This window comes from Zingiber officinale, chromosome 8B, assembly GCF_018446385.1.
Source record: "Zingiber officinale cultivar Zhangliang chromosome 8B, Zo_v1.1, whole genome shotgun sequence".
Classification (NCBI taxonomy): domain Eukaryota; kingdom Viridiplantae; phylum Streptophyta; class Magnoliopsida; order Zingiberales; family Zingiberaceae; genus Zingiber; species Zingiber officinale.
The window spans coordinates 97316953-97337848 of NC_056001.1; the positions used below are offsets into that span (position 1 = coordinate 97316953).

At 35.7% G+C, this 20896-nt stretch overlaps 1 protein-coding gene across 1 annotated transcript in view; it reads right to left on the bottom strand.

Annotated features, from left to right (window-relative positions):
- Positions 1-2138: 2138 nt before the first annotated feature.
- Positions 2139-20896, bottom strand: part of LOC122015710 — a 30725-nt gene continuing 11967 nt past the window's right edge. The window contains exons 6-28 of the mRNA XM_042572729.1: positions 20369-20576; positions 12052-12235; positions 11250-11368; positions 11066-11157; positions 10656-10878; positions 10478-10535; positions 9805-9959; positions 9619-9689; positions 9368-9541; positions 9225-9296; positions 8758-8859; positions 8580-8669; positions 6828-6903; positions 6649-6748; positions 6495-6564; positions 6091-6270; positions 4986-5108; positions 4818-4901; positions 4479-4663; positions 4266-4404; positions 4125-4184; positions 2945-3049; positions 2139-2502 (exon numbers count right to left, since the gene is read on the bottom strand). Coding sequence (XP_042428663.1) covers positions 2389-2502; positions 2945-3049; positions 4125-4184; positions 4266-4404; positions 4479-4663; positions 4818-4901; positions 4986-5108; positions 6091-6270; positions 6495-6564; positions 6649-6748; positions 6828-6903; positions 8580-8669; positions 8758-8859; positions 9225-9296; positions 9368-9541; positions 9619-9689; positions 9805-9959; positions 10478-10535; positions 10656-10878; positions 11066-11157; positions 11250-11368; positions 12052-12235; positions 20369-20576 — 2784 coding nt within the window. The 3' untranslated portion in view covers positions 2139-2388. The remainder of the gene's footprint in view (positions 2503-2944; positions 3050-4124; positions 4185-4265; positions 4405-4478; positions 4664-4817; positions 4902-4985; positions 5109-6090; positions 6271-6494; positions 6565-6648; positions 6749-6827; positions 6904-8579; positions 8670-8757; positions 8860-9224; positions 9297-9367; positions 9542-9618; positions 9690-9804; positions 9960-10477; positions 10536-10655; positions 10879-11065; positions 11158-11249; positions 11369-12051; positions 12236-20368; positions 20577-20896) is intronic.

Consider the following 20896-nt stretch of genomic DNA (forward strand, 5'->3'; position numbering starts at 1 on the left):
AATCTCACCTAGATGTTAATCCCCAATAGAAGCAAAAAAAAAATAAAAAAATCAACTGTATTGTTAGTTAAAGGGAAAAGTTGTGAAACCTGGCTAGTTGTTAAAAGAGGCTGTCCTTCAAGCTTCTTTAATTTGTGTTTGAAAACTGTAAAACCCCATATCCCTTTCTCAGCTCAATATTTCACCACCTATTAAAAATATAATCAATTGATTTTTGAACATAAGTTTCTCAACCCGCGGGCCAACCCAAGCCCGTCGTGGGCCGACCCGTCTAGGCCCGTGGGCCTAGACGGGTCGGCCCACGACGGACTTGGATTGATAAAATTCCAACCCAACCCGCTTAGTTAGTTTGGCGGGGTGGGCCAACCCGACGTGCCCAACCCAAATTGACGGCTCTAGTTGTAACAGCTTCTGCATCATTGTAGCAGCTACTGCACCGTTGTAGTAGCTATTACATAGTAACTGCTACAAGTTGTAGTAGCTACTACATAGTAATTGCTACAAGTTGTAGCAGCTACGGCACAACATTGTATCATCACTAATATAATAATTTTTTTGCATGTAATAATAGGAAAGAGAAAATAAAATATCATTTTAATTTAAAAAGAAAAAGAAAAAAGTTGTTGCATGCAGATGAGATAGATTAAAAAATTTTATAGTTGTTGCATGCAGATGAGAGAGAAAAATTGTTGCAGGCAGATGAGAGAGATTAAAAAAATTAGATTTTGGCCGCGTTAGATAACCCACGTCGGATTTCACTCACAGTCGTGCATAAAGTGTCGCTTAACATATCAAATCTCTCTCTCTCTCTCTCTCTCTCTCTCTCTCTATATATATATATATATATATATATATATATATATATATATATATATATATATATATATAATTGTTAAAACTACCCATAGTTGACTTAATTTAGATAAAATAATAATATGCGTAAATCAAAAGAGGATAATTTTTAAATAGTTGAGATTGTAGACATTGTATCCAAATATAATAATTCATTAAAATATTCAACTTTTGATTCTTGATTTTAAAAAATTAAACATTATTTTCATTAAAAAGTGGCTAATGAATTGAGTCACTTGTGTAACCACACGGCTAAATATCAGATGGTAATATTGACATGACAAAATTTTAGTTATGTATGGCCAAGCCCGACTTGTCCTTTTTGTCTTGAGGTTAGTCGAACTAAAACATGCTTTAAACATTGTTTTATATTTTAATACATGCATCAAATGTAAAAGCATTGTATACCCAACGACTAGATCGAATTATAGACGTGATACTCAGAGCTTGAATTGAATCAAGTTAGTGAACTCTAAACCAGGGAGAAACTCAATGAACTTGACAGCTGAAGGGTTAGATCAAGATTGTGTTTGGATCAAATTGTTACACTCCGGTCTCTTTAGATAGGCTCATAATAGTGGGTTAGCCAATGAAGAAAACCCACACAAGTCGCGATCAACTAAAAAAATTTTCTAATCAACTAGGCATGTAAGTTGATTAATTAGTCAAGAGCCTCTCGAACATAGCTAACGAAGATTTATCATTTTACGATCAAATCTCAGGTAAATCCTTACATCCCTATATGCCTCCTCAATCACCGTAATTTACCTCCTGCGTGTTAATCCTGGAACGAGCTGGAAAGGGTGCTAGGGACAAGCATTTTGCCACTTAATTAATAATTAGTCAAGAAGATAAAGGTGTAAAATATGAAAATAGTCCCATTAGAGGGATGGCGAATAGCTGATGCTCTCATATTTAAATTCTTGCACAATAAACAAACTCAATATTTGTAGATAAGTATGATTTTGTGTTCATGTCAAATATGTATACACAGAAAATAACAAATAAACAAGTAGCAACATTAAAACGAGTATGCACAATGCATCATCCCCAAAATATTCTGTAATCATCCCTTGACAAGAGGTAATTTTCTCTGGAACAATAAAATACTTTTACTAAATATGGGAATGTAAACTAAAGAAGGATAATTTACAAAAATCCCACGAAAAATGTTAGTACAATAAGCACAATGGACTCAGTTTCTCTAAAAGATAATCTGGATGCCCACGGCACCTCAAACAAATAATAAACAAGGAAAATGGAAAGAATACGAGAGCTAAAAGAAGTTGCAAAATAATGTCAAATGATAAAACACGGTTAAACTGTGTTGTATACACATGGACATGCATTCCATCAAGGTTCTTACTAAAATTAGCCAAAATTAGATATTGAAATAAATATATAAAAATGCAGCTATCAACGCATATGTTACATAAGAACTTTAACGGAAGTGCTTTGCTATAATAATCACCAACCCTCATATTTAGTTGAGGAAGAGCTTTCCGAAGGAAGAGCTGTACAATCCACTAAATTTGCTTACATGAAATAGCTGAGTGCCTTTTTCTTCCTCGAACCACCTTCACCGTACAATTCATTCCACTGTAGAAGCTCATTCATATTTGAAGATTCAGATGAAACGCTAGCGCAAACCTGCATCGCGCAAACATACTATCAGAAGAAATTCTTCAAAAGAAGGAACAAGGATACATTAGTTTGGCACTCACACGCCAATCTCTGCCACCCACAAATCATAAAAGGAATGATGAAAGATGTCCTACTTAACAAAAACAAAAAGGGTAGCATACCACTTATGGTTTAACAGAATTGATAGTTCACAGAAATAATAGTCCTAACAATCCAGTAAGTATATACGTAATAGGTTAAGAAATGCAAGAAAAAGAAATATTGCACACCATGTATCATAAAGCGAAATTGGTGGATAAGTAGAGGGACGCAACACGCAAGGGGAGACAGCAAAGAGGAATTAAGATATAAATGAAGGGGAAGGTGCAGTTTGTAGCCTGGAGGTGCTTGTGCATGAATGTGATAAAATAATTTGAGAAGTTTAGTAAGAAACAGAAATAAAGTCTACCTGTTCATGTGCATGTTTAAAGTCATCCACACTTAGAGCACGTACATCGTTACTGTCGTGCAAGACAGGTAACGGTTTACCCTCTGCTAAAGCAGCATCTCTTTCCTGCAGTCATGTATGCTAATGAGATTTATATGGTTTTCAGAAGAATTAATACAACATAGATCAAAATTTTGAGATGAAAAAGAAAGAAAAAAAAAAAGCAGCCATATAACCAAATATATAGCTAGAAAAGCGTGAAGTGGTCGACGACGGCCAAAAAATTCCTTGTCAAAGAGTATGATTGGAGATAGATAATTATCTTGCACTGAACTGAAATCCAAGTCACTGAAGGAATATATTTCTGGATTACTATCCACCAAATCAAATGCTTGAGAATTTATAGAAAAAATCTGCATCAAACATCTTGTCAGGATAAACTTTTTTATCTTCATCTTAATTTATGCATTTTGGGAGTGGCAAGCAAGTTGAATCTCATTGCTGCACAGAAACGTCCAATGTATGCAAGACAATATATAGGAAACCACTTTCAAATGAAAGCTTAAATTTTAATACAAGCTCAATTTATGAAGCAATCTAAACCAATTAGTTTAAAAGAAACAGAGACTATTTGGACTATCAACCACTAAGATTCAAAGACCAAAAGCTAGATCTGTCGATTCAAACAATTTAAGAGGGTTGAGTTGAATTTTTATCAACCCATTTAAAAACAGGCCTAAACGGGCCATCCCACGCAGTTTGCAAGTCCAAATGGACCAGCTCATGGCGGGCTCAGGTTGTCCTGTGGATTGAGAAGAAAAAAAATCCAAACTTAAAACTAAAGTGGAAAACTCAATGGACCCGCCTAATCTGCAACCCAAACTTGAAAATTCCTACCTTTTTTATGTTTTTTTATTTTTCTCATTTTTTGGTAGGCTATTGGACTGATCCGCCTAACCCGCAACCCACCTTGGGTTGAGTTGGGAATTTCCCAACCCACCAAGCTGACGGACTGACCCGTCCTGTCAAATGATGAATTTTTGGTGGGCCAGTCCGCCCCACCATGGCCGGCCGTATGACAACTCTACCAAAAGCATACTATAAAAAAAATGCCAAGATCAAGAAGCACTGGCTGCAACGTAGGTAACTAAGCAAGAAAAGCAAAATATCCATACCAAAGTACTTGCAAGTGTTAACTCACCTTTCTTTCCTTTTCAAGGATTTCTCTGATTGGGTGATGTGCCGCAGCAACACAGAGATTCTGAGATGAACAAGTTCTACAAAGTTATTTACTTCTATCCATAAAATGAAAACACCACAGTAGGCACTAGGAAAAACAGACCTTCAGATCACTTCCTGAATAGCCATCGGTCATAGTTGCCAGAACTTCCATATTGATTTCTGGAGCTAAATCTTCTTTCGCCAATATTACCTTTAGTATCTTTTCTCTATTGTATGCATCTGGAAGGTTTACCATTAATCTGTAAAACAAATAAAAATATACTTAGATAAAAATTCTTATTCATTAAATATCAGAAAAATTTGTGAATTTTACCTTCGTGGAAGTCGCCTTATGACAGCCTCATCAAGGTCAAATGGCCTATTTGTTGCAGCTAACACCAAAACACGTTCCTTATCTTTTGTGCGTAAACCATCCCAATTGACCATAAACTCATTTTTCATCTTCCGCATGGCTTCATGTTCTCCAGGATTTTCCCGCCTCGCCAGCATGCTATCAACCTAGAAGCAGTCAGATTGAGAAAATTTCATAGTAGTTGAAGAAAATAGTAGTTGAAGGATAGAAAGGGAAGGGCTGATTTCAGCAGATAAGGTTAGCATAACAACTGAAGCAACCTCAAGAATTCTTATATTCACAAAAGTAAACTTGGCTAACCTCATCCACAAAAACAACACTAGGAGCAATTTTACTTGCTAGGGAAAAGACAGCTTTTACATATTTCTCTCCTTCTCCAAACCACTGTTTCAATGGGAGATTTAGAAATGACTAAAACTTAAAAATATATATAATATATAATTTAGAATTTGATGTTTGAAAGTTAACCTTTGAGCTTATGCTTGACATCGATACATTTATAAAGTTGGCACCAGCTTCAGTTGCAACAGCTTTAGCAAGCATTGTTTTCCCAGTCCCAGGAGGACCAAAGAGTAGTATTCCCTTACATGGCTATGACAAATATTCATCAATAAAGTTAAAACTAACAAATACTACAAAAGTGGCATGAAAAATGATCATATATATATATATATATATATATATATATAAGCATGACTAGATGCAAAAATAATTTAAAAAAAATAGTTTGTTTAAAATCATGCTTTCGGTTGATTATCTAAATGCATACCACCATTGTTGAGAATATAAAAGTATAGAACCAGTAGTTTAAGTTTCTTGAATCGATGGAAAATGAAGAAGTCCAGAATTGGGATCTTGCTTGCCTCGGATAAAAACTTCCAGTTAAATTCAGTTTGTTGACATGTTTGAGATGGGCCATTATAGCTAGTCACTCTCCAAGATTTGAAGGGGATGTTAAAAATATAAAGAACTTAATTGAGCTCATTCATAGCATAACAGATTAAACTTTTAGTCTGAGACAAAGTGTCAACCCATCAAATTATTAATTTTTCATCTTAATTGAAATCCATGATTGCAATATAAAAAAAAAAATGATGAACTAGGTAATACCGAACCTAGGATGACCGGCCCAACCCAGCCCCTCGGAAGTTTCCCACCGATCGGGGTAAATCGGGAAGCACTCCCTGTGAGCGGCCAGAAGCCTAACATCCCGTAATTGCATGCCCCATTTGGAAGAAAAATCCCTACAAATGCAACATAGCGGGGGATCGAACCACGGGTGTCTGGGTGACAACTTGGCGCCCTTCCACTACACCTAGCCCTAGGGTGCCCTTTCACGAAGGTAAAATTCACAAAAAATTTTGATATTTAATGAATAAGAATTTTCATCTAAGTATATTTTTATCATGATTGCTATATATAATTCATCATCAAGCTCCATCAAGTAACAATTGAGGAAAGGACACATGATTTAAATGAAAAAGAGCAAATAGAGATTATAGAACAAAACAAAAAGTGAAGTGGAGTAATGAGAATTCTTAATTTGCCAATTTTAATAATAGTAGAATAACACCTTTGTCAACTGCCCTCTGCAAAACAACTCTGGCCTTTGCAACGGAAGCATCACCAACTCCTTCAATGTGTCCTTGACATTTTCTAAAGCTCCAATATCATCAAATGTGACTCCGATATCATTTGGAGGAATGACATCAGCAAGAAGTCGTTTCTCAAATTCATTTTCAGTAACCACATCCTGAAATAGAAGAACTCAGGAAAGACGTCAAATTATTGGCCATCACACAGGAGACAGACATGAGTGTTAAATGCTGACAAAAAGTACTCCTTATCAGAGACTTTTCCAGTGTGTATCAACATAGTAGAGGATTAAAATTATTTAGCTTGTTAAATTGCACGGGCAGGAAGAGATCGTCCAAACAGTATATTTGAATAGAGCATAAAAGGAGCTAATCATCTCACCTTAAGTGACTTCTTTGTACCCTTGGAATCACTCTGAAGGTTTTGCAATACACACAGACCATATTCGATGCTGAAGTTTCGTAACATCAACAACAGTCAGACAACTAATTCTTCGAACCCAATGAAATGCAAAACATTAAAGAGTAAAGACAACCTTTCACTTGAAAGAACGAGCTTAGTTTTCTTTAGAGATGCTTCAAATGTGTTGTTATCAAGGTGGTGGCCAAGAGCAAAACCAATTATTCTATCAACATCTGAAAAAGATATGAGCTGAAGATCATCTGAAGGAACCAAAAACTGACAAAAGAACATGGAATGAGCCAAAACACTCACTTTCACTTGAAAGTGTTTGATCCTTTATGCAGATCCGGTCAAGGTCATTGCACTCAAATCCAATGCGATTCAAGAACTAGAAATTTGTAGAAAATGTCAAGACTCAAAGGAATGTAGAAGATCCAACAAATGACACAAGTAACATAAAGTCAACAACAGATACTAATAACATGAATCCTGTATGAAGCCAAGCAATGTATAAGATACAAAATACTGTATGAAAGCCAAGTAATGTATAAGATGCAACTAATGAAGCCCTTAAAACAAACAATATATACCAAGAACTTTCTATTTTTTATCTTTTTGGAGAGGGATCCATTTAGCTATGTCTAGATAAACATCTCAGATAAAATCATCCTGATCCTTTGTATTTTTCATAGGACGTTTCCCAGATATTCATGGCAATAATCCAACTTATCACGCAAAAATCATACTCAATGCACACATCTCTTCAATCTTATTCCTACCCTTGATTAGAGTTCCAATCCACCTTTTGAACTTCAGTCTTCATGTAAATCATATACAATATGATACAGGAAAAATCAATAGGCTCTAATCACAATGGTCTGACATAAGTGCAAAATACAACGAAATCAGCACAAGGGCTAAAGATGTCCTAGGTGTGTGAGAGTAAAATAATTAACTGAAATAATAATTCTTAGTATCTAAATGGAAAAACAGCTTCAGTTGTTTGACAAAAGCATAAGGACTCCTGTGAAATGGAGTAGCTTCAAGTGTTAGGCTAGGCTAAAGGCTCCTTCCAAGACTAATGTAGGGTGAGAGTTTGTAACCCTGAACCCTCCTGTATGGGCAGTGGCTATTTTGTTGACTTCATGGCCATAAGCCTAGGCCACTTACAGAAATGTAAGCTAACTTTTCACAAACAGTTTGCATTTTTAAATTTAGTTTAGAAATATCCCGCCATGAAAGATATTTGCAAATGCCAATTTGAGAACGTCTCATCACAGCTGACATACTTCAAACACTAATGACTGTTGAGAATTGTAAATTCTAGGAAATGCAATTAGCCAATTTGCAAATATGGCTCAAAACAGTTGACATACTTAAAAACAATAATAATTTGTGTGAAACGTAAATTCTAGGAGATGCAAAATTGATGAAACCAATAAGTATAGATAATTAAAATACTCGCACATATAGGGTAAAGGAATTGTCATAAAGCTTTTTATGTAAACATTTGGACATCTTAGAACAATAGAATTCCATCCACAATGAACTTTGATTAAGGTCACAGGATGAGAAACCAAATTGATTCTGGATTTTCTCAGTTAGGCTAGTTCAACCCCATAAAATTCGAAGGAATAAGGAAGGAAAATACTCCTATCCAAATGGGAGTACAGCAAGGAAGGGAAAAATGCAAAGGGTGACAACAAGCAGAAAAGAAAGGACCTACATAAGGTCTAGCAAATGATAGATCACCCATTAAGAGTTGGTGGTTTGGTACAAGTCTTCAGCAGATTCTGAAGTACCTTATGGTTTAAGGTTATAAAGAGAGAGATGATTTGTTCTGCAATCTGCATAGATGTTGGATGCAAATCTTACGAATTACAAAGATCATAATAGCAATTAATAATCACAAGTATTTGGGGATGGCTATACATCTTATTATTCCATCATGATGCGGAAAAGTCATATCTACTTATGGAACAGATGAAACAAAACTTATGGACAAATAGGGCATATAAATTGTTTGTTAAGAAGTTATTGAATCTTGCCCAAATAAAAACTTACAGAACAGATGCTCTGAATATTGGATTTGGCCTTGAGTGTTTCAACATCATTGTCCAATTTCTTCTTCCATTCTAGAACTTTGCCTTCATCCTGAAAATTATTAAATGCCATTGTCTTTCTGCCCAAAGTGGAAGAATTTATTTAGAATTAGAATGGTAAATCTTTAAAATTAATATACCAGAGGTGGATGGATAATGATCCTATTAGGGAAAAGTTTTGTGAGTTGCTTCACTGTTTTTGAGCTTTCTTTGCTTCTCTCTTGCAGCCTACTGAAGCAATCCTGGCAATTCCACCAAAGTTAAATATTAAAAGATAAGAAAATGAGGAAACCTCAGAGGGAAAGTTCTGAAAAATATGCAGAAACCAAACTAGAACAGTTTGTATATTATGTGTATATGTGGGTGGTCTGACAGATATAATACATAATAGAAAGAAAAGACAATTCTGTTAAAACCAACTAACAATCCCAAGCAGAGGAAACATGATATTATCACCATCTTGGTGGTTATCAGATTTTCATATTTTGTACAAATGGAATTATCATGGACACATGAGACTTTGGCAATATTAAAAAATGCCGTCAACTAGGTACCACATGATGCCTAATAACAACAGGTAAGAAATTTTGTTAAACAAAAATCATACCGGCAGAGCAAAATCAAATAGTGTCGTTTGGTTGCCTCCAAATTTTGTAAAAAGAAGACCACCTGGATGTGACTGCAGTGTATACACAGTTAACATTGTCTTTTATTCAGGCAATAAAGAATGACAAGTATGAAAAAGTCCACCTTCTCTTTACGGCTATCCACCTGGGTATTGGAGCAAATAAAAAGAACACCTGATGAACCAGAATCCATCTTAACCTTCATTGTTAGGTATGAATCCACACCTCCAGCAACAGATTTTTCAATGTCTTTGAAGAAGACTATTAAAGGACCATGCTGACATTCTTCAGATATAACCTATGTTTTCAAAAAACGTAATCAGTACAAGGAATAAGCTAGAAACTACCGCTTTAACTACAGAAAATAGGGGCTACCTCAAATAATTCGTTTAGAGCTGATCTTCCTGAATCCTCCCGTGAAGAAATATCTAAGCGAAGTGAGTCCGCTGAACCAGAGAAAAAGGAGATGATACCAGGAAATTCATTAATATCTTTTTTTGGTAAAGTGTATGCGCCAGATAGAACTATATAACTAAATTTAGCCAAATGTGAGAGCTATACCAGCACAAAAGAAACCATGATGTTCTTCACAAAGGCCCCCAAGATCGTTACCTTCAGCTATATGCTTATCAAATCTAACTCCAATCTTGGCAGATGAATTTTCTTCAAAAACAAGTAATACTTTTCCACGATAACCATAATTCGGACCTCTACATCTAAAAAAAATGAAGGAAAAAAATAAAAAGAGCTTAGTGCTTTAAAATTATCATTGCCAAGATACAAATATGAAGCCAACCAATTAGTTAATTAGCATGCCCACATGCACACCAACTAAACTAAGAACTTTTAATAATAATTTGTATAGTAATTGTTTCTATAATTAGGTTGATTGAGTTGCTGATACATGCCCAAGTTCATCACGAACAAATAAGCTTTACACAGCACTCTGTTGAATACAACAATTTAGAGACAGCAGCTTACCCATTTCATTTTGAGAAAAGAAATGTGTGAATTAACACTGCATTTCATGTTCTTTAAATTGTTTATTGAACATAAACATGTGAGAAGAAAATAAAGCAACATCCATTCAGAAGAAGGCATGGAGGCAAGAAACATAGTGATCCTATAAGGAAATTAAATATAACAATAAAACAAGGTAAAAAGACAACCTAAGCAGACATAACAGAGAAAGTTGCATTAAAACCAAAAATCAACTATTATGGAAAAGGCAAACCTTGGACCCTGAGGGACTTCTGGTGGCTGCGATGGACCTACAAACTTCACTCTATCACCTAGACAATCATTTCATAAACACTCATTATTATGGGCAATAGAAGCAACTGAATTTGAACTATCCAAAGCTTGCAAGGTTGTGACCATAAATTTAAGCTTAAAAAAATAAAGAAAATTGCCTTTCTTGTAAGGGTAGAATCTCAATGAGGAAGCAGGACCATCTTGCTTTGGTAAAGATCCATGACCAAAGGCAGATGAATCCATAATATCAGCCTCAACACTGGAAATTGATTTATTGTGTTGCAGACAAGCAGACAATCCAGCATGTTGCTTATCAAGGAGACTTGGCTTATCAATCTTCATAACTTCCTTAAAGGACTCTGCATCTTTTGAAGATGACCCCTGAAACAAATTGCCAGAAACATCAAGTATTTCATTAGAAACTCCAGCAAAATCCTACTCTTAAACCTTAGCCTCTAAACAAGCACTGGATAGGAGCAAAAGTGAAAATTCACATAAATAATGAGAGTACACAACATACTAAGGAAATGACTGAATCACAACGAGAAAATCAAGGGAAAATGTTTACACCGAATAGTGTGAGGCAATCCACAATGAGCATTCTAGCATCAAACTCCTTAGCAAGAGCCTTTACCAGAGTTTCCTGATATATTTCAGATCCTATCCACAGGTTGGCAGAATTGCACTTGTGTTAATTGGACATCCAAAACATGTAATATAAACACTAAAAAACAGAGAGAAAAAATGCAAACCTGGTGGACCAGACAAAAGAACACGCTGACTCAAAGAAGAGATCTCATTTGTATACTTCAAGAACTTATGTTTCAAGTGAACAGATGCACAAGCGAGAAGAGGCTGCTTTGTACTCTCACTGTTCAAGAGTAACAGAATAAATGATTCATTCAGCAATTTTCACCAATACAAGAATCACAAAACAGAACAATCAAAAAGCATCTTTCATCCCTGTGAAATAACTGATGATATAGAATAAAGCCCCAACAGAGTGGTATAACACACTTCAAAACCAAATCTAACAAAAAAGGATAAATGAATATAGGTTAAAAGAATGGTCAGATCTTCCACAGAACTTTAAGATATTTAGGCAAGAATGAGAGAGCCAATGTAAAATCACGCTAGTTACGTAATTCTTCCAATATGATAATAATGTATGTGTATAATAAGTTATCAATAAAAACTGCTTTAATATGATATGTAAGCTAAATCAATTGTTGCAGTCCTTTTTATGAAGCAACAGTACTCAAAAAAGAGAAAATTCAGAGATTTAACTAGCAAAGCCATGTAATTGCACTTAAAACATTTAGGAGAACAATGATTGACAAGAGAATGTCAATCATCATGTAACTCGGATATTAAAAAAAAGGGAAAAGAAAAGAAGTGTAATCACCAAAAAAAATGTGTAAGAAACAGATAGATTGTAGATACTTATGAAGTTTTTCATTAGTTTGATAGCAGATAAAAACTGCAGACAAGCAACAACATAATTGTAGAATATACCAGCATTTCATTTCACAAAATAGCACAATCTAATAGTACCTGAGGTAGTAGGGGAAATTATCAAAGAAAACATCAAGGTCGTTAAGTTCTATAATTGCTTGTTTCAAACCATCCTTCACTGCCTGGGATCTAGTTGATGATGAATTCACTGGAAACTCAAAGTCCTTTTGATCCTCAAGGAGCTTGCAGGCATTTGAACTTGCGGCCAAATCAGTTAAAGATTCTGCGAGCATATAGAAGTAAAGTAATGCTGACTATGAAAATGTGAACGCCAAAATATTTCATCAAATTGAGGGAAAGAAAATCGTTTTTATTATATCAGAAGAAAACTAATTACATATCCGAGTATATATCTCATGTGGGACTAAATTTTTAGTCGTATATACAGTTACTCTAATGCTCCTCTTCAAACTAGAGCATAGATATTAATCAATATCCAGCTTGTTATACCATAAGGAGTGTCACAAATAGGAAAAAAAATAATAATATACCTGACAAAAATAAAGAAATTGTAATATTGGATAAGTGATTGAGAATCTTTGAACTTTCAAAGAATCTAGACTAAGCTGGCAACTATCTACAAATGAGACTTTAACTAAGTTGATCTGCTCTTTCAAGAGAGTTGATGTAAACTTCAACTCACTCTCAAACTATAGATAATGTAAGAGTTTATAGTTTATGAAGAATGGAGTGATAAATTGTGAAGAGTTGCAGATCAATTGAAATAGATTAGGATTTAGGTTTCTACTCATGTGACAAGTAGTTCATGCTCAGACAAAGATTGAGCAAAGTTTATATTACCCTGAGACAAGGAGAAATTTTCAGAGAGACCAAGATGGAGAATGACTAAGTATCCTTTTGAGATTACAAGTGACAGAAAGACACTGATAAGAGTGTTCCACACAAAAGTATGATTAGCCCAGAATTAAAAATAAAGAGAGAGATCTAAATGGGACTGAGTTTTCAATCATCTTACTCCCACAAAATGAGAAGATATCATGAGAGTAAAAAGTAAAAGTCTAAAATCAAATCTAAAAGAAGAAGGATCATTGAAAGCGAAAGAAAATTACAAATTACTTCTTAAATCATGCACAAAATTTCAAAGGATGAATGGAAGAGGAGAATTAATAATAGAAAAGGAATTGACAGGAACATCAACTTGGTGGCTATAAGAGGACAAAAGAATCGAGATGAAGAGGAAGATGCAAATCCCTCTTTTTTCCTGCTTATTGCAACCTAATTATTTAGTTACAATTTGTTTCCTTCTTTATATTTTGTCCCTCCTTTGTTGCATATTCCATTTTTAAGTTTGACACCAGTTCCTTATATGTTTAGACAAGGATAATGCCAATGGGCCTGCTCACCAGTTATATAATGTAATGCGTGCACACACGCACACACATATCAAAAAAAAGATGTTTCAAACCCAGTTTCTTGGCAACCATTTCTTATCATTGTGGATTCCCAATGGTGGGCTCTTTTTTGATAAACAGTGTCATTTTCTTTTTTATGAACTTGGGCCCTAGTTGGACCTGGTCAACAAGGTGCAGAGGAAGAAGCAACATCACTCATTCTGCTCTCCTGCAAACTAGTGATATTGGAAGGAGCCCAACTGAGGGACAAATTTGCAGACTGAGCAAGACAACATGTGCTAACGGGGATTAGTAGATCTCTTATTCTGAATTGTTTGCAAGGTATCAACCAAAGGAAAGATCTTCAGAAATGCAAGAGTAGCACCTGATGCAATCTGGAGGGGGTGACCCAAATTATTTAAGAGGACCTATGTAAGAAACAATACCCTTTAACTGCTAAATATTTGGGAATAATAGCTTTAAATTATCAAGTCCTTTTTTACCTAGTCTTTTAAGGAGAAAAGGTTATTTTTTATAACTACAAAAACAATTATATTTATTCTTGGTATCAGAGAACCACATTAAATTGGAGAGGAGAGAGAGAGAGAGAGAGAGATTGAAAAGATTATAAAAAAGAGAAATTTTAAAGAGAGAGAAGAAAATTTTAAAAATATATACATATGATAATAAAGTTTTCTATTTATCATTTAGGAAAGCCACACTGAGTATGAGTAGTTCCAAACTTTCCTCCATAACTCCTCCAATTCATTAAATTTTACAACATTTACCTCAACTTTTGGATCTCTTCAGTGATGAAATCTAAAACTCGTTACTTGATTCTGGTATGACATATAACAGGTAATCACAAATTGTTCTCTACCCTACACTTTCTAATTTACCACACATCTTTGCTGTTGATAGGTATCATGTACCCTTTAAATGACAAGGTTGCCTAAATATCTCTTCATTAGAATTAGATAAAGTCCTTTATATTTCCAAGTTTCTCTATATCTCTAAGTCTCCCATGAAATTACATTTCATTAGTTCTTTTACCCAATCCTAAAATTATTGTGTAGCTTTCTATCCTACCTATTGTGTTTTCCAAGATCTATTGGTGGCAAAAGGTGAAATTGTTACCTCGGTAGCCCCCCATTGTCTGGAAGGGAGGTAAACCATGAAGCCTTCGCCCAACAACAGCGCATGTAAGGAGAGGTTTAGGCAACTAGTGGAGCATTCCGCAAATGCTAGGAATCGACCCCGGGCCTATTGGCAACAATACCCTTGCATGAACCAATTGCACCAACCCATGGGGTTGTTTTCCAAGATCTATGACAAGATGATTGGTGGTCATGAATTTATAGAGTTCACTATTTGGACAAATAAATGATCTTCCTATTACAAGCATCAACCCATATAAGTGACATCGTCAACTTGATCATCCCTCTATGTCAAAATTTTAAAACGTTTATCAATATTCCACCATCCTTAACTTAGTTCTAATGTGGCATGTGAGTTGGGTAAGCATCACCGTGCATCATTTCCTTTTAGTACTCATGAATGTTCCTCTTCTCCCTTTAATCTTGTTCATTCAAACATATGTGGTGTTAGTCTTAAAATTAGCATTACTGGATTACATTATTTTTTAACCTTTATTGCTAATTTCAAAAATACAGCATGGGTTCACTTGCTTAAAACTCATTCCAAGGCTCTTGACACATTTAAAAAAAAAATTATTATGAAATGACAACATAATTCTCTACTTCCATCAAAATTTTCCATAAAACTAATCCCTTTGAATATGCACAATTGTCCTTTAAACTTTTCGGTGCTTAACAAGACATAATTCATCAATCACTTGTACTATACTTCTAGAATTGCAAAACGTAAGAATTATTATCTACTCAATATTGCACATTCAATGATGTTTGAGTCCAAGTAATATTAGGGAGATATAGTATCCATCTCATGTTATCTCATAAATACATTCTTTTTGAACTTAATAGTAAAACATCAATGAGATGTCTTTAATCTAAGTTGCATCTTTACCATTGGAACTTTATATTTCGTTTATCTCTAGAACATGGACACGACAAACTTAGCCCGAAGTTACTCAATCTTTCTTAAATACTCTTGTACAAAAAGGGCTATATGTTATGATGCAGTATCCCATCACTTTTATATTTCTACTGATGTATTTTTTTTAGAAGTACCACATATTTCTTAAATTCTACACCACCTTCACATTAGAACCATTCAACATCACTCCGCCTTTAAATAAGCAGTATCAATGTATCTGTGAGGTCCATTTTGGAAATCAACGATGAATGAGGATATGTTCTTTCTTTTTTTTGTCATGAAGGGCATGGGAAATTGTACGCCCTTCTATAATCGCCCTTTATCTTGTTGGTGGATATTCAAAATCAAATATCTTCCTTATGGTCAGATTGATCATTATAAGCACGACTATTTGCTAAGGGATGCAAACAAACACAAGGAGTAAACTACTTTGTGATGTTCTCAAACGTAGCTTGTTTCAACCCACTACACCATCAGAGTTGACAAATCTTTAAGATGGATATCAAGAAAGTCTTTCTATGTGGAGAGCTTTCTAAAGATAAATATATACGTATGGAACAACCTGCAAATTATTTTGCTCAGGGGAGTGGACCATACGATTTTTGTTCAGCAAAAAACCAATAGAGTTCTAATTTTTGGTACTCTATGTTGAAGACACATACATAATGTAGCAGATATATAAAAGTGAACAATTATATATCTTGAAACAAAATTTGTTATTAAAAATTTGGGACAGCACTACTTGATTGTAGTACTTATACCACTTAAGGAACATCATTGTGTACACTAGCACAAACTTCAATCATCAGGAATCACAATCTATGGTCAAAATATAATGGCTTTAAAACCCTAAGACTAGTAGGTAAACATATTTATCCAGAGTAACTACACTAGGCATATTTATGTAATTGGAGGAGGTGACAGTTCATGCATCAATATCATTAGGAGGCAATCTTAAGAATCCTTTAATATACCTTAAGAATACTTTGATATATCCAATGATTGCCATGAGAGGGTTTACTATGCAAGAGTGAACACCTAAAGGTTAATGCCTTGTTACATATCAGTTATTCTGGATATGCTAGAAGATCAACCTCATGATTCTGCACATATGTTTGCAACCTTGTAACATGGAAAAGTAAAAGGCAGAAATGTGATAGAATGATCTAGTGCCTAAGCAAGTACAAAGCAATAGCACTTATAGCTTTTAATATGATGTAGAAGAAATCATTTCTTAAAATATTTGGCTTAAGCATCACTGGACTAATGAATATGCATTGGGACAATCAAGTAGTTATTTACATCACAAATAATGCAATATTCCATGAGTTTCCGAAAGACATCGAAGTTGATTGTCACTTCTTCATGATGCAACCACACCCTTCTTCTGAATAAGAAACAATAGACATATTTACCAAACATCCTTTTACTACTGGATTTTTGCCTTTATGTAACAAATTATGCATAATAGATATCTATGCTCCAGCTTGAGGGGAGTATTAGAAATAATAGGCCTTGCTTTGTCAAGTATTTAGGAAAAATAGTTTAAAATTACCATGTCTTTAGTTTACTTAATTGTTAGGAACATGGATATTGATGTATATACATATGAGAATTGTAATTCCTTTATCATATGGAAAATACAAATTTATTCTCAACTTCCTCCTCATGGGAGGTAGCTTGCAAGGTTACCACAATTAAAGTCGAGAAGAAAGGTGATTCCAAGATGCATTTGCAAGGAGATGATAGGTGAGGGGAGGTGACTAGGGCAAAGTACCCATGCCAACAAGAGAAGATTTGTGTCATTAAGAATGGCGAGAGTAAAGCTTCACAATTACATCATGGCATCGTTTACGCTGTTGTATACACAAGGAGACAAATCCAAGGCATTAAGGATGGCGAAAGTATAGCTTCACAATTACATAATGGCATCGTTAAGTTGTTGTATACACAAGGATACAAACAAGGGCTACAAAAATTTGAGATAAGATGAATATACAAACATAAGAGCAAAGGGGAGATCACCAATCATATTTGACCTTCAATCTCCTAGGAACTTATCTTAAAACAATTTAAAATCATGGTTGTTGATGCGATAGTATGCGGAGCCCACCAACGGTTAGTCAAAGGTAGGTCAAGCGACCGATGTGGAGGTCAAGGTCAAGGCGGTCAAAGGCATAGAATTGTCGGGTCACCAAAGTTGGCCGAGCAGAAGGAGGGCCCGCTCGGCCCAACCAGATCGGGCTTTCGACCGGGCGTTGGCAACACCCCGATAGCCGGACGACCAAAGAGAGGAGAAAAGATGTGTACGATGATGACGACCAATTGAAAGTCAGCCCGACCGGACCTCCTGCCCAACCGGACGAGGAACGATCTACTGAGCCGAGCGACCACATAGAAGAATAGTCTCAAGCGACCGGGCGGTGAATCCCAGTCGAGCGTACCCATGCCAACAAGAGAAGATCTATGTCATTAAGGATGGCGAGAGTAAAGCTTCACAATTACATCATGGCATCGTTTAAGCTGTTGTATACACAAGGAGACAAATCCAAGGCATTAAGGATGGCGAAAGTATAGCTTCACAATTACATAATGACATTGTTAAGATGTTGCATACACAAGGATACAAACAAGGGCTACAAAAATTTGAGATAAGATGAATATACAAACATAAGAGCAGAGGGGAGATCACCAATCATATTTAACCTTCAATCTCCTAGGAACTTATCTTAAAACAATTTAAAACCATGGTTGTTGATGCAGTAGTATGCGGAGCCCACCAAGGGCGAGTCAAAGGTAGGTCAAGCGATCGATGTGGAGGTCAAGGCCAAGGCGGTCAAAGGCATAGAATTGTCGAGTCATCAAAGTTGGTCGAGCAGAAGGAGGGCCCGCTCAGCCCGACCAGATCAGGCTTCCGACCGGGCGTTGGTAACGCCCCAATAGCCGGACGACCAAAGAGAGGAGAAAAGATGTGTGATGATGACGACCAATTGAAAGTCAGTCCAACCGGACCTCCTGTCCAGCCGAACGAGGAACAATCTACTGAGCCGAGCGACCATGGAGAAGAATAGTCTCAGGCGACCGGGCGGGGAATCCGATCGAGTGACTCCCCCCGCTCGGCCAAACAGCGAGACCCCTTGCTTAGCTCATCGTAGGGGTGTCAATTCGGGTGGGTCGGGTTAAGTTTTTTTTTTTTTTTTTAACCCAACCCGAACCCGACCCGAACCCGTGTTCAACCCAAAACACCTCAACCCGAACCCGACCAACCCGAACCCGCCCCATATAACCCGAAAATCCGATTCAAAACGACTTTTTGGGATTATTTTCTCTATAATTCTTCACTTTTATCTCAATACTCCATCATTATCATACAAACATGATATTAATATACATAAAAACATCTAAATTTTTAAAATAAAATTTGATTTGACCCCAAAAAAGCCCACAAAACCTTATATTTAAGTCAACCCGGGTCAACCCGAACCCGACCCGACCCAACCCGAATATTTGTTACTCTCCAACCCTCCAACCCGAACCCGACCCGAACCCGAAAATGCCCAACCCGAACCTGATTTTTTTCGGGTCGACTCGGGTTGGGTCGTCGGGTCGGGTTCATTTTTGACACCCCTAGCTCATCGTATCCTTCTGAGAGGCAGTGTCATTGTTGTCATGGTCAGCCAACAAATCATACAGTGGAAGCTTCCAACTATCACGTCGGGGATTTGCATGCCCTGTTAAGGAAAGGTGTCAGGACACTTTTCTGACTTGTCTTTTCATAGGACAGTTGGGAAAACATGCATGCACCTTGAGAAGCGTGCAGTCCGCTACTAGAGCACTATATAAAAAGGGGTTCATACACTGGTGGAGATATGCGTTATTTGTATTCACGCTCTTGTTGCTGCTACAGTTCTTTGTTGTCTTTCTACTATTCCGGTAACTGACTTGAACGTCGAAGAGCCAACGTCGGAGACCCCTTCCCTAGCCCGGCAATTGCATTCTTGGTTTTGCAGAGCGGAGCGGAGTCTTCACACGATCAATCGTAGAACCACATCCCCAGCCAACTATCTTTACCGCTTTCAGACAGGATAAATTATCATTCTCACTATTATACAAGACATTTCACAACTTAGCTACTTGATGATATTGGATGGATAGGAATGAAATTGACATGAAAATTTTTAAAAAGGGCAGTAATCAAAGAAATGAAAAATTAAAAAAAAAAATAAAAAAAAAAAATTTTGATTATTGTATAAGACAACAAAAGCTGTCCCAAAATATGATGGTAATTATAATAGAGCTTATTAGCACCGTTGCTATTACTATTATTCTCATTAATTTATTTATTGAAAATTAACCTAAATAAACAAACAATATTAACATTAATAGTAGCTGATACACATTATTTATTACCTACTATAATTAATAATAGTAAATTAGATATGCAAATATAACCCTAATGTATTGCCTTATTAGTTATAAGTAAATTTTACTAGCCTATTATTTAACCAAATATGACCAGAGTTTGTTAATGCAACAAAATAGTTAATATAATAGTATTTAGCCTTACCAAAACAATTTAAATTAATTATTAATTTTGAGAAAGATATGGTTAATTTCATCCAATTCTCATTCTATTCTTTGATGAGCCTCGAACGCATGTCAAGATTTTGGCCTAAATCAAATTGACTCTTGCCGATCTTGATATAACTCGGTTGAGCTATATTAGGATCCACCAAGTTTGACAATTTGACAACTACCCCTAAAATAACACCAAGTTGAGGGAGTAAACATTATAGAGAACTATATCAAAAAGAGAAGTATCACACAGATATACATAGAACTATCTTAAGCATTACCATCTGATAAATAGCCCATCTCTCCATATTAGGTGCGTCAAAAATTGGGTATAAAAATATGAAAATACTCACTAATAGGCACAGATGGAGGAAGAACAGATAGATCTTTCTTTAGGGTAGACAATGATGCTAGCATTGAAACAACAGCAGCGGTTGAATGATCTCCAGTTCTGTTTTGAAACTTAAAACCATTTTTGGAAGCATCCTTTGTCTCTGAAGAACTACGTAAAATATGTAGGCTTGGTTTACTTGGTTTCTCCTGGGATAGTTGCTGAAAAATCTATTGTTATGTTAAGGTTCTTTTTCAACAAAAAGGAGAGGAAACAGCAAGAAATGCAGATCTCAATCAAGTGTCCCTGTAATTTTATGAAAAAGGTAACAAGCCTGCTTCTTTGGAGCCACCAGGTGAAATTAAATCAAGGAGCCACCAGGTGAAATTAAATCTGCTTAGGTAGGCTCATTTTCATAAAATATCCTCTGCATCAGACTAAATTTCAAATCTTACTCACCAATATGACACTAGTAAAGTTGACAGCAAAACGAAAGCATAAACATTTAGAAAAAAAAAATTAAAACAAATACAAAAAACAACTCTATGTG